Source organism: Diplotaxodon limnothrissa, linkage group LG22 (assembly GCF_057381915.1).
Source record: "Diplotaxodon limnothrissa isolate DT_005_m linkage group LG22, D_limnothrissa_male_GT1.1, whole genome shotgun sequence".
Classification (NCBI taxonomy): Eukaryota; Metazoa; Chordata; class Actinopteri; order Cichliformes; family Cichlidae; genus Diplotaxodon; species Diplotaxodon limnothrissa.
In genome coordinates, this window is record NC_140616.1 from 302,827 (window position 1) to 320,594 (window position 17,768).

At 45.6% G+C, this 17,768-nt stretch overlaps 1 protein-coding gene across 1 annotated transcript; it reads left to right on the plus strand.

The window, feature by feature from the left end:
• The first annotated feature begins 454 nt into the window (after window positions 1-454).
• LOC146609056 (pleckstrin homology domain-containing family O member 1-like) lies at window positions 455-16,903 on the plus strand. The gene is made up of 10 exons (XM_085346533.1): window positions 455-847; window positions 1,890-2,039; window positions 8,811-8,951; window positions 11,668-11,772; window positions 11,865-11,966; window positions 12,051-12,341; window positions 12,472-12,569; window positions 12,840-13,002; window positions 15,597-15,709; window positions 16,005-16,903. Exons 1-10 carry the CDS (start codon window positions 821-823, stop codon window positions 16,783-16,785), a joined length of 1,971 nt encoding a protein of 656 aa, XP_085202659.1. The 5' UTR covers window positions 455-820; the 3' UTR covers window positions 16,786-16,903.
• The last annotated feature ends 865 nt before the right edge of the window (window positions 16,904-17,768 follow it).

Here is a 17,768-nt window from a genome sequence, read left to right on the forward strand (position 1 = left end):
TTAGGGCAAAGTCAGAGTCAGGATTCAGATTTATCAGGTTAAAATTACAAGAAAGGAAAGGAGGAAAAAATAAAAGGCAGAAAAGGAGATAGGAAATGAATGAAACGGATGAGTAAAAGGTGTGAAAAGAAAGCAGAGACCATGTAAAAGAGAAGGAAGGACAGAGAAATCATGAACACGAAGAAAGAAAAAGAAAACCCTCGCCTCAGTTTAGTTTTATCAATATGTGACCAAATTACAGTCAGAGTGCTTCATACTGTAAAGAAAAGAATGATACTGAGAAAGGCTTGAAGAAACAGAAGAAGAAAACGAGGGTCAATGTTTGAGGAGGAAGAAGAGTGAGAGATGAAGCTCTGAAGTTGAAGTCCAGACTGATCAGGTCACGTTTTATTCTTTGTTCTTAATTATTTGTATTTGAAATAATTAATGATAATCATATTGTATATGATTAGGTTAAAGCATGTCTGACATTTTATTCTTCATCAAAGCGCTGCTGTAGCGCTCCTCTGTCGCCAGGTGGTGCCCTCGGGCTCCTTATACCTCGAGTAGGCTCCGGTGCGCGTCCGCGTGGGACAGCGGGTGCACAGAACGAGCGAGAAAGAGCATCTGACTCCAAACGCGCGCGCGCGCAAGGGAGGATGCACTCTCGGTTCAGACAACAGACGCGGAGCTAAAAAAGACGAAGAAGAACCGGGAGAACCGAGCCAACCCGCCGACACCGGAACCATCGGGACCAGCAGCGGGCTGGGCAGCAGCCGCCGGGCCAAACCTCCTCCCTGTCGGTGTGACTGTGCTGCAAGCCCCGGAGAGGAGGAGGAAGATGAAGAAAAGCAACCAAAGCAGGCGGGTCAGTGAGAGAGAGAGAGCTCAGGATCGATCAGTGTGATCGCTGATCGTTGACTCCGATCGCTGGTGTTTTCTGTCCGTTTGTTTGCGTCACGTGACGCTGCTTTGTGCTTTATTGAAGCTTCATTTTTGTTTAACCTTTATTTAAACACATCTCTGACACAAACTGAGCTGAGACAGGTGATGTGAGGTGAGGGTGGTGCAGTGATGCCTCCACCCTGCTCGGAGCTGCAGCTTCGTTCAGGAAGTTTCTCCTTTTTTTGTTCACAAAGAAAATCTGCGGTTTCAACACCATCGATGACGTCACGATGCCGCCATAGCCATGGCTCTTTCTTTTATTTATGTAGTTATTTTTCTTCTCGTTATTTTGTTTTCATTTCATTTCTATTTATGAAGACAATCATTACATGTTTACATCTTTGCCTTGTTTTTATCGTAATTCCTACCTGTGTGCATTTCTCTTATTTGCCAGTATTAGGAATCTGTCAGTATAATTTTATGTGATTGTTTCACACACGTGTTTGAGATTCTTCCCAGTTTAAACGTCTGATGAAAACTGTGTGTAGATCAGGTTCATTCTGCCTCTAATGACCTGTTTGGTATACAGTTTTAGAAAGCTGCAGTGCTCTCATTTTTTCTTTACCTCAGATTTCTTTTTTGTCTCTCGGCCGTTTCGCGTCACCTCTACATTGTTTACTGTTTTTGTTTCCCACCGAGGTCATTTCCTGTTTTTCTGACATAATTTTGTGTCTTCAAATATTACTTGTTTTATATGTCATGTTTATATCTCTCTGGGTAGTTTAATGCCTGGTTTAGTCTCTCTCAGGCCGTTTGCCTGTTTGTGTCTTTGAGCTCGATCCTCTCTGTTGTCTTTATTCTTTGTGGGTCAAATGTTTTCTGTCCTACTCTCATTTGCTTATTGCCTTGCCTCTGTGGGTCTTCCCATCTTTCTTAGATTCTTTTGTTCCTCTTGCATTGTATCTTCATCGGTCTCCGTTGGTCTTTGTGTTTCTCTGAATCCTCCTGTTATCGTTGTGTTGTAGGGTGTTCAGGACTCCGGTCCGCTGCCCGTCCAGCAGCCGGAGAAGGTGGGCTGGATCCGGAAGTTCTGCGGTCGAGGGATTTTCAGGGAGCTGTGGAGGAGTCGGTACATGGTGCTGAGAGGAGACCATCTCTACATCTCAGACAAGGAGGTGAGAACACCAATCAGAGAAACTGGACAGACCCCCTATGGGCTGCTGGTTCCAGTCTGCTGGACAGGCCAGGGAGGACTGTGGGTAGGCTGTGCCAGACGACAGGTTTACCGGGTGCAGCTAATCCGTAGCTCACATCTCTGATCTAGTTTGATATTTTCTCTGTGGTGTGTTGTTCAGATAAAAAGAGCTCAACAGTTAAACAGAGATTGTAGATGCATCATTTACAGATGTTTGCAAGGAGAAACAGGCAGAAGCTGTGAGATGGTCCTAAAGCAGAGTGTTTCTTATTTAAAAGTCATTTTCAGAATTGTAAAACCTTATTGTGGATGTAAGAGCCAAATTATGTGGACAATTTGCATCCAACTCATTGTGTAACATTTTATTTGGTGGTATTTGATGGTTTGGGCCCCAGGAAGACTAGCAACCACTGTTGTGGAAGCTAATGGGGTTCCTTATTAATAAACAAATAAACAATGCAGTAAAAAGACAAAGAAATGTCATGTGAAACAGAGGAAATGGGGATTAATCCAAAGGAAGATGTAAATGTTTGTGGGTTAACGCGTTTGAGGCCGGACCTTGGATTTTCATCAAGTGAGAGGATCTCGGCAGTCCCGCTCTGTTTATTTTCAGCTCTGATGACGCTGAGTCATTTCTAAACAACGGCAAGTCACACAGAGTGATCATGTGACCTCTGATGTCATGTTCTGATTTCAGAAATATGTCCTGAGTGAAGAAGAGACAGACATGATGTTTGTGAACAAACAAGACCTCATCCCACAGAGTGGTTTCATGGCAGCGAGTGCTGTTTTTAATCCTGCCGGCTACACACAGCTGGCAAGGGTCATTTCCAGCTGGGAGGGGTTTCAGGGGCTTCCTGAGGGTATCATCATCTCTGATGTTTCGCCAGAACTCCCTCAAAAGCTGTTTAGGGTTCAAGCAGTAGAAGTGAGCCGCTTTCTCTGAGAGTAGCTCGGCTCTCCTGTAGAGATCAGGTGAAGAGCTCAGTCATTTAAGACTGACTCACTGTACCACTGCTGCTCCTCCACATAGAAAGGAGCCAGTGGAGGACACCTCCCAGGTCAGGTGTTATGGGGCAGATCACAGACACGCTGCAGATATTTCTGTATGGCCCTCAGCTGTCCTGGGAATGCCTCAAGGAGACTGGGAGAGGAAGGTCTGGAAGTCTCTGTCTAAAGTGCTGCCCCCAACAACCAAATAACAGGTAAAAGATGGACATCCCTTATTTTCTCTGTGGTATATGTCCGTATATTCCCTGAACGCAGTGTGGAGGCAGGTGTAAATGTGGCTGCAGCAGGTGTGTTTGGACTAAGAAGTGTTCGCACTGGCCTTATGTAAGCGTCTATTACGCAAGAGCACAGCAAAGATCGTGGACGCTGAGTCAGACTTTGTTCTTGCCAAAACTCTGAGTTTAACTCTCAGGAAGAGGAGGAGGACGATGTCTGTCAGCTCGTGGACACATCAGGACACAGGAAATGCCTCGCAGCTGGCTTTGAGCTTCTCTATTTCACAGATAGAAACAAAAAGAAATACAGTAAAGGGAAAAGATGCCTGAGGTCATCAGGATCACACACAAACCTGCCACTCAAAATCCATTCACTCAGTAAAACCAGAGCTCCACCTTCTTATGTACAGTAACCTTGCAGCAGTCATATTATTGGTCATGTAATGTCATCAAAACGCTCCAAAAGGCTCCAACAACACAAACACGATCCAGGGTCCAGTTCAGGTGAAGGCTAGCAGACAGCTAACAGCTACAGCCTTCTGTGTCACCATCCACCTGTCAGTCACAGAGGTCACGCCCCCAATAATGCAAACTTTGATGCACGTGAGCCACAGAAGAATGCAAAGAATGCAACACGGTGAGTTATAAACAGGTGTTATGAAGGAATGAGGAAACGTCAAAGGTGCACTCACGTTTCTTAAAAGTACAAAAAATCAGCTGATTCATGGATTTGTGATGTTTTCATCAGGCTGTCGCCTTTATCCCCATCAAAGTCTCTCAGAAAACATTTTTTATATTTTTGCTTGTATTATTAACTGCATCTATCAAACAAGTCAGTTTTTAAAGAACGCAGCTACACCAAGACTACAGTTAACATTTCATTTCACAGTATTACATGAATCCGAAAAGAAGTCAGAGATGACATTCGCTCCCTTTCTTAGTAAAAATTCTGGAAAAGATGGTGGCTGCACAGGTTTATAGACATCTCAGTGGAAATAACTTGTACGAACAGTTTCAGTCTGGCTTCTGTTCATGTCACAGTACAGAAACAGCCCTAGTAAAAATCACCAATGATCTTCTGCTTGCAGCTGACTCTGGACTCATTCTCCTTGACCTTACAGCAGCTTTTGACACTATCTCCCACTGCATCTTTCTTCACAGATTAGTATCTATTGGCATCAATGGTACAGTACTCTCCTGGTTTACCTCGTATCTCTCTGGCCGCTCACAGTTTATTCAATTACTCACTCAAAGATCAGGATCTACTCCAGTTAATTCTGGTGTATCCCAAGGCTCTGTCCTGGGTCCTTTACTTTTTATCATCTATCTCCTACCCCTAGGTAATATTTTCAGGAAGCATAACAATCAAGGTCTGGTTTACTCACAACTTTCTTAAACTTAATGGCAATAAAACAGAATTCATTTTAATAGGCACCAGATCAAAACTGACTAAAGTCCCAACCTTTCATTATCCATTGATAACTCTGATGTCACACCCTGCCCTCAGGTTAAGAGTCCATATTTATCCGATCTTCTCCATACATACTCACCCCCTCGTACACTCCGCTCTTCTTCCTGCTTCCCTTCTGTCTGTTCCACCTGCTCGCCTGACTACTATGGGACTCAGAGCCTTTAGTTCGGATGCACTTCCACCAGATCTCCGTACCACAAACTCTCTCACCACTTTTAAATCACGTCTCAAAACCATCTATTCAGAATTGCATACACCTGATCTGTCTTAGTCCATTTTTACCTTGGTCAGCCTTAATACTTTTGTGCTTGTGGGGTTTTTTTTAACCTTAGGAGCTTGGAAAGAAAAGCGTCTGGACTTCTTTAAGTTGATTGAAGAAGTTTCAGCTCTCATCCAAAGAGTGTCGTCTACATACCTGTACCAGTGGCTGGGTACTCTCCCTTTAAAAGAGCCAAGAGCCTTCCTTTCCACTTCCTCCATGTAAAGGTTGGCTACAATAGGTGACACGGGGGAGCCCATGGCACAGCCATGTTTTTGTCCGTAGAAACCCTCATTATATTTGAAATATGTAGTGGTAAGGCAGAGGTCGAACAGTGTGCAAATCTGATCGGGGGGTGAAGTTGGTCCTGTCTTCCAAGGAGCTGTGATATATAAGGCGGTCAATGATTTTGTCCTTTTCAAGGTTTTGAAGCCAAGCTATAACTTTCTTTTTGTAGCTGCTTGTGGGTCTTGCTTTAAGGCTTCGTTGGTATTGTTGTCACTGAGGAGAGTAGTGATCTTTGTGTGGTAATCTGTAGTGTTTAGGATCACGGTGCATCTTCCCTTATCAGCTGGTAATATAGTGATGTTGTGGTCTTTGCTCAGGGAAGCGACGGCCTTCTTTTCTTGTATTGTGAGGTTAGACGGAGGGACTTTGGCACTGGAGAGGGTGGCTAAGACTTTCATCCTGATTTGCCTGCTTCTGTTGGCAACCTCAACACTGAAGTTTACCGGAAGCCCACACACACGGACCAGTACCTCCTCTTTGACTCCCATCACCCTCTGGAGCACAAACTTGGAGTAATTAGGACCCTACACCACCGGGCAGAACATGTTCCCTCTAAGCCTGAAGGGAAAAAGAAGGAACACACACATGTAAAGGAAGCACTCAAAACGTGCGGCTATCCTAAATGGGCGTTCTTAAAGTCAGCAAAGAGGCACAGAAAAGAAGACCAGACACCAGCGAGGGAGGATAAGAAGGACAGACGCAACAACATTGTCATCCCCTATGTAGCCGGTGTATCAGAAAAACTCAGGAGAGTTTTCTCCAAGCATGACATCCCAGTGTATTTCAGACCCAGCAACACACTCAGACACAAACTGGTTCACCCGAAAGACAAAACGCCAAAACACAAACTTAACAATGTGGTGTATGCTGTACAGTGCAGCGAGGAATGCTCAGACCTCTACATTGGAGAGACCAAACAGCCACTTCACAAGCGCATGGCACAACACAGAAGAGCCACCTCCACAGGACAAGACTCAGCTGTTCATCTGCATCTAAAGGTCAAAGGTCACTCTTTCGAGGATGTTCACATGTTGGACAGAGAGGACAGATGGTTTGAAAGAGGAGTGAAAGAAGCATCTATGTCCACTGTGAGCGACCATCTTTGAACAGAGGCGGGGGTTTACGACACCAACTCTCTGCCATCTATAATCCAGTTTTGAGATCCTTCCCAGACGCCTTAACGCCCACTCACATCCTGGACCATCTGACCTCAGGAAATCACATGATAGGGTGGGGCCAGGTTTCACAATGAGCTCACCCGAAACCCTGGCTGATTGTAACCCACACCCGTTTTCACACCTCGGCTCATGTGATTAGGTAGAGGATCATCAGGGGTCCTTTTGTCCTTCTGTGGGGGGTCACTCCCACTGGGTTTAAATGTGGGACTCTCCACCATGTGACCTTAGAACTGAAGAAGCTTCTCGGATGAGAGGTGAAACGTCTTCAAGCAACTTAAAGAAGTCCAGACGCTTTTCTTTCCAAGCTCCTTAGACTACGATGACCTGGATGACTGAGAACCTTCACAGACATTTTTTTAACCGTATGTCTAAATTTTATTTTGCCATGTTTATTATATTTTATTGCTGCTATTGTTCTTGGGTTATTGTAAGGTGACCTTGAGGGTCTGAAAGGCGCCTATAAATAAAATGTATTATTATTATTAACGTCAATTTTACTTTAACACAAGCATGAAAAGATTATGTCTATTGATCAAATCTCAAAACCTTTTTTAATGCAAGTTTTATATGGATTGTTTTGAATTCAGTGATAAGATAAGAAGAACTTTGTTTATCCCGTTGGAAATTATTTTGTCAGAGCCATGCTCAGTGCAGCAAGAGAAAGAGAGGAACAGAGGAATAAAGATGTACAATAAGAATTGTAGGATACAGTAGGATAGTGCAAATATAATATCAAAATAACTCAAAGTAACAATATGAATATATCAGGTAAAATAAAATAACATAACTATCAGTGCAGGTGATAAAAAACGTGGCGTAGTATTGTGTAATGAATAAAAAGAGAGTAGCAGTGTGTGATGGGGGATGAAACAAACATTCAGTAACATACAGATAAGTACGAGATTTATTCTGCTGTGAGCAGCAGAGTAATGACTCACGTTAACCCAGAGAGAGAGTGTGTGTGCTTGTGACTTGTTCCATCATTACTCGTCATATTTCATCTTGTTCCTGTTCTTCAGCAGTACGCTAACCCAGAACTTTTTAACGTACATGCCTGAGGGAGGACTCGCTGTGTGTGTGTTTCTGCTCTGTGACAACCATTTTTACTGTTTAACTGTCATTGTTGGGAGTGTTTTGGTTTGTGAGGACATTTCTGTTTTTGGACACACATTATTTTGTTTACACTGATTCTTGTGGACCGTTCAGAAACGGTGTTGGAATTAATCTTTCAATCTATGCTTTTAGTCTGATAGTGATTTCAGCATGAGTTCCTGCCCCAAGTGGTGGAGTTTAAGTATGACGGGGTCTTGTTCACGAGTGACGGGAGAAGGGAGCGGGAGATCAACAGACGGATTGGTGCAGCGGCTGCAGTGATGCGGACGCTGTACCGGTCTGTTGTGGTGAAGAGAGAGCTGAGTGTAAGACCAAAGCTCTCGATTTACCGGTCGATCTACGTCCCTGTCCTCACCTATGGCCACGAGCTGTGGGTAGTGACCAAAAGAACAAGATCGCGGATACAAGCGGTGGAAATGAGCTTCCTCCGAAGGGTGGCTGGCCTCTCCCTTAGAGATCGGGTGAGAAGTTCGGCCATTCGGGAGAGGCTCAGAGTAGAGCCGCTGCTCCTCCACATCGAAAAGAGCCAGCTGAGGTAGTTCGGGCATCTGACCAGGATGCCTCCTGGGCGAGGTTTTCCGGGCATGTCCCACCAGGAGGCCCCGGGGCAGACCCAGGACACGCTGGAGAGATTGTATCTCTCGGCTGGCCGGGGAACCCCTTGGTGTTCCCCCGGATAAACTGGAGGAGGTAAAACGGTCAGATGGCCCTTTAATCTCAGGTGTGTTCACAGATCTCAGACAGCAGCTGCTCAGTGTGTTCAGCCAGCTGTTAACAAGCAGTGTGACACACACACACACTCCTTTGTCACTGCATCTGTGCTAGCGTGTATGCAGAGCGTTATTAGAGACACACAGAATTCATTCATCTCTAATCTCAGATTATTTTAACTTGCATGCTTCCTCTAAACCAGGGGTGTCCAACTCCAGGCCTCGAGGGCCGGTGTCCTGCAGGTTTTACATGTGTCCTTGATCCAACACAGCTGATTTAAATGGCTAAATGACCTCAACATGTCTTGAAGTTCTCCAGAGGCCTGGCAATGAACTTATCATGTGGTTCAGGTGTGCTGACCCAGGGGAAACGGCCCTCGAGGCCTGGAGTTGGACACCCCTGCTGTAAGCTGTCCTGTACACTTATGTTCTTCCATCATGAACCTGCAGAACTGATCGCTGTTATTTGTAAACCATGCTGATGCAGGTGTGTTTTTGTGTTTCAGGTGAAAGATGAACGTAAGGCTCAGGAAGTGTTCGACCTGGCTGATTACGAGCGCTCCGAGGAGCTGAGGAAGGCCAAGAGCCGCAGCAAGAAGAACCACAGCCGCTTCACGGTGCTGCGCTGCAAGCAGCCGGGAAACACCGTGAGTCCACCTGTCCGGCTGTTTACCTGTCGTCTTGAGTGTAACTAACAGAATTACAGAATATGTGTGTCAGTGTTTTTGTCTCGCGCCTCAAGTTTCTGGTTTCATGGAGCATCTGATCCAAAAGTGAAACCTCTGTCCGCGCCCGTCTTTTCGTGTCTTGGTGTTCGGAGATTACGCTGTCCTGCTTGACCTCGATGGTGGAGTTCCTCCTACATGTGCCTCAGGATTGGTGGATAAGATTTGAGATGTCCTGCCCCATCTGTGTTCTGCGATTGGCTGAGCTGCATGCTTTTTGTTCCTATTCTGAACAGGTTTAATCTGCAGAATCCAATTAGACTGCCAGAGGATGAGTCAGAGCGGAATAATCCCAGAAACTACTGCAGTTTGTCACGCTCTGCTCTTTCTACTTCTACGATTTGACCTTCAGCTTTAATTTAATAAAACAAGAATCTACATTCTGATTGTATAGTGTTAGATTTGTATTGTTGATTGTCATTTATGCTTAGAAATATTTACTCATATATGCTTAGAAGTGTATATAATCATTGGTGGATTGAAAGGATGTTTCATCCTAAAGTAACAGCTCTGTGTAGCATGAAGGGGGAGTGCGTTCACTCCCTCTACAGAGTGTTCCGGCATAGATTACACACCTCCTAGGAAAGGCCGTATCTTCTCTTGCTGATATATGGTATAGCAAACACACGTATATCTGTTTAAGTATAAGAGCCTTTTGTTCAGATGGACCGCTAGACTCCTGGCACCCACCAGCTTTGGGGAGTCTTCACAGGGTCACATCTGGACCACACACACACACACACACACACACACACACACACAGTATTCTTTGTTCACATGTATACCTATGTAAGATGTCATATGTTAATGACCCTATGCATATTCATGTAACCACAATAAAAGGAGTGCTATGGGGAGCCTGGCTGAGAGTCTGATGGAGGCTAGGTGGTGGGACGACACTTGGCTCCAGCCAGATTTCCCTCATGCATGAGTAAACCAGCCTGCTTGTGTCTTGCTTTGCAGTGTAATTATATTGTCTTCAACGTTCCAGCGGATAGGTACAAGCTACAAACCTATCATTAAAGTCAGGATCAGGGTCATTACCTCAGAGGGTTAAATAAACTTTGTGTGTAAATTTGTGTTGGGCCGCAACAAACACTCTATAAAATTTCTAGATGTGAAAAAATTGATGTTTGAGTTCATTTAGAGATCCTACAACTGGAGGTAGAGTAGATGTATTTGGCTAAGGATGATGAAGACGAAGCTGCCAGGCAGGAGCAAAAGAGCAAGGCCTTAAAGAAGATTCATGGATGTAGTGAAGGAGGACATGCAGAGGATGGTGTGACAGAGGAGGATGCTGGGATAGGAGGAGACTAATGCTGGGCTTACACTGTGCAATTTTTGGCCCATTTTGAGCCGATTTTTGAGTCGTGCGACCGTTTTGGCGATCGGCCCGATTTTGGCCTTCATTGTGCGTCGTGCATTGTGTAGTATACGTGGGGTAACGAGAAGCGATTAACACCTCACAACCAGCTCCCGATCATCAATCGCTTGGTCGCAAGGATTTCAAACAGGTTTGAAATCCTTGCGACCGTCGTGAGGGTGTCACCGCAGTTTCTCACACTGCGCACATGCAAACACAAATGGCAGTGAAAAAGACGGCGCAGCACGGCTGTGCAGCGTGTGATCTGGACACAAGCGATGGAGGTACAACTTGTAGAACTGTGGCAAGCTCATCCGAGCCTTTTCCATGTAGCCTCACAAAATTATCACGACCACAACAACCGTGAAAATAGTTGGATTTACATTGCTGCTCAATCACAGCTGCCTGATCAATGTTTTTCATTAGCAATTTAGCAAAGTTGATGGTGGTGGTGTGTCTGTGTGAGTGAAAGACAGAGAGGAAGAGCGAGCGACCGAATTTCTGTTATAACCTTCATTTTATGGACGCACAGTGTGAGCACTCGGGTCGCATCAGAGCATCGGGCCGTATAGTGTGAGACCTGCATCGTGACCTATGAACTTCTAACCCCTGCGAGTCAATCGTACAGTTTGAGCAGGAGCTGAATCGCGCGACTGAAAAAAATCGCACAGTGTCTGCCCAGCATAAGGTAGATCATCCATCGTGGCGCCCACTAAAGCATGGGGTGTCCAGCTCCAGGCCTTGAGTGCCGGTGTCCAGCAGGTTTTAGATCTCACCCCTGAATCAAATGATTACCGGGTAGTTTATTACCAGGCTTGTGGAGAACTTCAAGACATGTTGAGAAGGTCATTTAGCTATTTTAATCAGCTGTGATGGATCAAGGACACATCTAAAACCTGCAGGACACCGGCTCTCGAGGCCTGGAGTTGGACACCTGTGCCCTAAAGGGAGCAGCTGAAACTCATAGAACAACACATAACCTTAAAACTTAAAAGAATGTAAGTACTTCTCAGAGTATGTGTGCTTCTCTAATGGCTTTCTGTAAATGTATCATTTACTTGCTACAACATGGCAAGTTCCAACGTATGGTGGGAGCTATCTGGTGAAGCTAATGTGCCTTAAAGAAAACTCAAATAAAAAGTAAAAAACCCAATAAAATATGGATGTTTCATCAGCTGCAAGACTCAAAAACTGACATTTAAGTTCTTGCACCATTTCAGGGGTAAACTATGTATTTCATATGACATCAGATTGGTAAGAATATTCTTTTTGCAGGCTCCAAACCTCGTGTTTCTGGCTGTGAGCCCTGAGGAGAAAGAATCATGGGTAAACGCCCTCAGCATCGCCATCATCAAAGCGAAGAACAGAGTTTTGGATGAGGTGCGGGCTGCTTTTTTCATGGATTCAAATGTTTTAATAACACCTCGGCCACCTTTTTTAACAGGGTGTTAACTCAGTTTGTCTGCGTACAGGTGACCATTGAGGAGGACAGCACGCTGGTTCATCCCACCAGAGATCGAGCAAAGATCCCTTATGGTCGCCGGCTGCCGACCAAAGGACATCTCATGGCCGTGGTACTGGGAGCCTTTTTTCCATCTGTCTTGTGGTCTGAATGTTAAGATAATGTTATTGCTATTAAAGTCATGTTCTCACTGCAGGCATCCACCTCTTCCCATGGCATGCTGACACTCGACCTGGTGGCCGAAGAGGATGTTTTTTCACACGACTACGATGGCGACTGGAATAACAGCTTTCGGGTCGACCTGCAGGGGGGCGGGTCTTGTGGACAGATTGGAGTAGGTCGTCAGCGAGCTGGAACAGACGTATCAAAGCTGCGGATGACATCCAAGGAGCCCAAAGTGAAGACTAGCAGTCTGCCCAGGGGCAGTGAGCGGTCCTGGGGAAAGCATCTGGAGGCCTCCAAGGTCCACAAGTCTCCACAAATAGAGGTGGGCCCTTCAGATCCACATTAACCTTTTTTTACTTCTGGAAGCATGTGGCTCCAAGTTTTTATTGAATATCTTTGCTAAAATGAGCACTAAATCGCGACACCTACCTGAATAGAATGTTACCTTTCAGGTTCTCCAGGCTCAGTATCGAACGCCACAGCCAGGGAAGAGGTTCAGTATGCAGGGCCGGAGTCGCTGTGCCTCCATGGATGAAGTCCTCTCATCCAGGTATGACCTGGTAATAAACAAAGTTAGGGAGTAAACAGACGCAGAGTTCAGGCTTTCTTCTGCAGAGTATCAGGCTGTCAGGTATTCAGGATACTCAGGAGAAGTAGAGTCCATGGTTAAAGTCAGTGTCTGGCCTGCTGGACTCACTACTGCTCAAGTCTGACTGAACCAGTGAAACCCATTTCAGTGTCTTTGACCTTTATGTCTTGAAATTTTGAAACATCACCTTCTCCACTCTTCTGTCACCCTAACCCTCTTCCTTTTCTCTAGACCAGTAATGATTCGCTCAGAGTTCTGCTCTGCTGTTAGGCGATGTCCAGCTGAAGTGGAAGCGGGAGTCGAGGCCTCGGCCCAGCCTTTGGGTCAGATCCAGAGCCTTATTGCCCAGAGGATGCAGCGAGCTCAGGAATTGCTGGAGGAGATGAGACTGCAGGTTTGACTGCTTCATTCATAAATGTATAGATTCGTTTACTGATCATTTTCATGATGTCAACTGGCTTAGGTGGCAATTATTTTTTATAAGATAAATGACAATACTTGTGCTTTGGATTGACACTTTTAGGTCCACCAGGTGGAAGTTCTATTAATCAGACCACAACAAAACCTGAACTATAGCACTGACATTAGTTCACTTTGTCACAGCTGATTGGATTTGCTGCCGGTAGTGGACGTTTGTGGATGTGCAGGATAAGCCATGTAAACAATAAACTTCGCTACCCTTGCAATCAGGCACCACAAATGCCTGACATACCTGTCATCACAAGACTGCTCCAGTTGAGTGAATAACTGGAGCTGGCGGGGCCGTCAGCGTTGGACGACCCCGTGTCACCGCTGAATGCATCGCAGATGCTACATTCTGCTAAAGGTCATGAACACATCCCAACACACTGCCCCAATAGGTTATTAAAGCCTGGCCAATCTGTCCCCAGAATTAAGGGGTGCACAGGATAACTGCAGCCTTTATTGTACAATCAAAACTGCTCCCAACGATCATAGATGTTTACATCTGCGCTGTAACTGCAATCATTTAATCAACCAATTCGCACTACAACCTGGTTTGCCTCTTATCTGTAGTTAATTTAATTTAATAACTGTACAGCACACTGTTTATAGTAACCATTGTCCTTGATGTAAATATGTAAGAAGACATTGTGTGTTTCTGTGTCCTGTGTACTGTTTGTATGTGTGTCTTTCTGGTTGCTGTTACAACCAAATTTCCCCTTGTGGGACAATTAAAGGATTAAAGGATTATTCTATTCACTGACCTTGCATTTAATTTGCAGTGGCACTATGGGATATTATGTATGTCCTCATACATACACACTTAACCTCCACACACTCAGCCTCCAGCAATGCCCCGGATCGAACCACGGTCTGCAGCCTGTGTCCACTAAGGCTGGCCTTGGTACCTTATCCGTACACTGTATGTCCCTCTCAGACCAAGGGAGGGTGTTGGAGGGCCTGGACACATAACACCCTGCCCACCAACACCACATATCTCTCTGACCTGGTTCAGATCACCATCCCATCTCGGTGTCTCAGATCTTCTTCTTCTCTTTCTCTCTCTGTCCCCTCCCCGTCTTGCCACCATGGGGAGCAGGGCTTTCAGCTGCTCCACGACTCTGGATTCCCTTCCTCCTGATTTAAGAAATATCTCTTCCTTTTCTCTCTTTAAGTCCCAACTCAAAACTCGTTCAAAATAGCTTATCCCATTATTATTATTATTACATACCGCTCTGTCATCCAGCCCCAGGATTGTCCTTAAAAGGGGAGGCATGATTACATGATGAGGTCAGGTGTGTGCGTCAGCCTCCCTGACACCACCCTTCCTCTGTGGCTGAGCTACAAACCACGCTACGCCACAAACAGAATGAACTCTTTGGGATTTCCTTACCTGGATGATTGAGCATACATCAAGTTAGCTTATGGTTATTTTGCAAGGACTAGCAGGACAAATTCTCTTCCTCCGCCCTGTACCCTGTTTCATCTCCATCAAAGATGAGCCCAACCACGGTGGTGTCGTCTGCTGCCAACAGGCTCTGCTGGTCTTTGTAGTTGGTGAGAGCTTGGTTACCTCTTCACACCTGGCAGGGGTTGTTATCAGTGAGGAAGCCCTCTACGCTTCTCCTGTAGGCCTCCTTGTCCTGTTTGATGTCTGTCCTCTGGTAGCGCTGTAAAGAGAACTGTCCCTCAGCCTGAAGGCTGAGTTCTGATCAGAGCCGGGCCTTCAGATTTCGTGCCTTATTAAAGTCCCCAGCAACAATATGGATGCCCTCCGGGTGCTCTCTTTGCTGTTTAGGTGTTGTTGGAGGTGGTTGAGTGGCGAGCTAACGTCAGCATTGCGGGGGGCAGCTGTAAACAATGGTAACTATGACTACCATTAGCTTGCAAGGTAGAAGGGCCTGAACTGATTGGACATGAGCTCCAAGTCCCGTGAGCACTGACTGTATATAACTCTACTGTTACAGCACCAGTAGTCTCTCCGCCCTTTCCCTTACAGGAGTCTTTGTTGTGGTCCCGATGGTGTAGGCTCTGGCCCGATAACTCCACTGAGGCATTAAGGATTTTTGGATGGTGTCAGCACTCAGTTACAATCTGTAGACGACACGGTTGTAGTAAATCTCTGATTGTAGCTGTTTCGTTTGCAAGGGATCTGGCGTTGGTGTTGAAGATGGACAGAAGCGGGGTTTGTAGTGTTGTTTTCACAGCTGGACCTGATAGCCAGCTCTGCTTCTCCACTTTTGTTTCCTCTCCTTGCGCTGTCTGCAACGCTTGGCGCTCCCAACAATAACCCACGGAGCCCTGATGGTCTTGAAACTCAGGTGGAATAATGTCAGTCCAATCCAATGTAAAGGTTCAGGCTGACGCCGATGTCGATTAGTTCCCGACAGCTGAAAGTAATCAGTGCATTGCAGGAAGAAAAAGAGAAATAAACAACACAAAAAGGGTACACAGTAGCTGGGAGCACTGTGCCCCTATACATCAGCACGTGCTGCCATCTTATATGGGTAATGTTGTTTCTGACAGGAGCTGCAGAAGACCAAAGCAGAGCGAGAACGAGAGGGCAGTTCACCTTATCTGAAGGGCATCAACTCTCCTCGACTCCATCACCTCAGGGGCTCAGAGTCACCTCACTCCAGGTCAGTTTTAGCACCTTAATTAATAATTGACATTATTGATTAGTTCACATCAATATTTGTGCTTTGATTTGCAAAGCAGATATATAAAATGTAGATTGCATATCCCAAAATCAAATTCCAAAAAGACTTTTCCCATGATCTGTCTGTTACAGTATGTTTGATGCAGTACCAAACATATTTGTGTTTGTGGTACTGCAGTTTGTAAAGAAGAAAACACAAAGTTCTCAAATGGTTGGAAAGATTAATTTAATACTGATTGTTGAACTTAAAATCAGATTTTTGTCGCCATCTTTAGCAGGTCATCGGGATCTCCGAGGAGCCGGAGCAGCGACTCTCCTCGCCTCAGAGGAAGAGAATCTCCTCGGTCCAAAGCCAAGAAGAATCGGTCCAAAGGAACTGACTCACCTCACTCCAGAGGATCCCATGCAGCCGCTGCTAAAGTCAGCGACTCTCCCAGGCTGAGTGGCTCTCCTCGGTCAAAGAGCACCGATGCAGCTCGATCTCCAAAACTCAAAGGACCATCCGCTGCCTCTCCCAACAAGCAAGGCAGCTCTCCAATACAGAAGCCATCCGACTCGCCTCTGAGCGTCGGACGATCTGACTTCTCTCAGGTTAAAGGATATGGTTCGCCACGAGGCAGTGAGACCGACTCTCCTCATCTAGGGAGCAATGAGGAGTCTCCTCTTCAGAGCCAGAACTCCCCGACCCTGTCCAGATCCTTCGAGTCCTCACAACCAAGAACCCTTGACAGCCACCACCCCTCCCCACTTCCACCAGCCACCCAGCTGTCTGATGATAACTCGGAGGTGGAGCAGAGGCGTCCCGAGGCTGAGCGGCTCCTGGAAGAGGCTGTGTCCTCGTGGAAGGAGGCGCAGGAGGTCCTGCAGGAGGTGAAGGAGCTCCAGAGCCAGACGCTGCGGCGGCAGCGTAGGAGGACCTATGAGAAGATGGCATCGGCAGCAGCGGCCGCTGGTATACCTGCACCGAGCGGCGCGGCAGAAGAAATGGACACGCTCATCTCGCCGACATCACCAGAGGACAAGGAAGATTCAGAGACACCTGAACGAGGAGTTTGAGTGTTCAGCAGTGACTTCTCGATGGAAGTAGCAGCGTTTCTTCAGCACGCAAACAGAAGCCTGCTTCAAATTCTGTCTCCATGTTTTAATCTGCGGACGGTGCACGTGACCACACAGAGCAGGATTGTTTCTGGGAGGGTTAATGGCTTAATCCTCCACAGTGCACTAAACAGGAAGTGTGTGTGTGTGGCAGATGTTTGACGCACACGTTTGACGGGGACCCTTTCCCCTTCTCTTCCTCCAATGGTGCTGCATGTTTATCTTCTTTCTCCGTCCTCCTGAAGGCAAAAAGATTTTCTGTTTATCTGTTGAACATTTTTGTTTTGTTTTTTTGAAGAAAACCTTTTCAAGATAAGATGTCAGCGTTTGTACATCAAGAAACTTTTTGAATTAGTCACTGAAGCACACTACGAGCACAGAGGGGAGTCTGCTGGAAGTTTCCCCAGACTTTCACTCCGATAAAACATTCATGTATTTACTAATGTCATTGCTAATCTTCAAAGTTGTTGCTCTCTGCTTTCACTGTAGCAGAGATTCCTGTAAACGTCCTTCCAGCTCTTTTTAACCTCACAGGATTTTTGTAATCTGTGGATTTTTCTCAAAAATCAGGGAGTTTAATGTTAAACAAAGACACGAGAAGCAATAATGACACAAAGTCTTTACCTGTTCATGTGTTGCAGTTTACAAAAAAGAACTCAAACTCTGCATTCTGCAAAAAAAGCGGAAATTTAATTTGCACACTTGAAGCCCAGCAGATGCTGGATAGCATCAACCAATAAACAGCTGACATATTTGTTGTACACAGTGAGACATTTGCTTTAATGAAACATACATGTGACATAGAAAAAGGCTCAATAAAGTCTAATAAACAAACAAACAAAAAGTGTGCCAGCACATCCACCAAATATAAGAAATACGAGCCTTTAATCATCTACACAATAAAGTTACTACTTCAGTATATTTACGTTCCTGTTTATCTCTTT

Excerpts from the sequence above, each read along its gene's own strand:
- LOC146609056 (XM_085346533.1), top strand. The coding sequence starts at position 821 with ATGAAGAAAAGCAACCAAAGCAGGCGG. Across the intron at positions 12,342-12,471 it reads ACAAGTCTCCACAAATAGAG|GTTCTCCAGGCTCAGTATCG; the intron begins GTGGGCCCTTCA and ends GTTACCTTTCAG. Across the intron at positions 15,710-16,004 it reads TCAGAGTCACCTCACTCCAG|CAGGTCATCGGGATCTCCGA; the intron begins GTCAGTTTTAGC and ends CGCCATCTTTAG.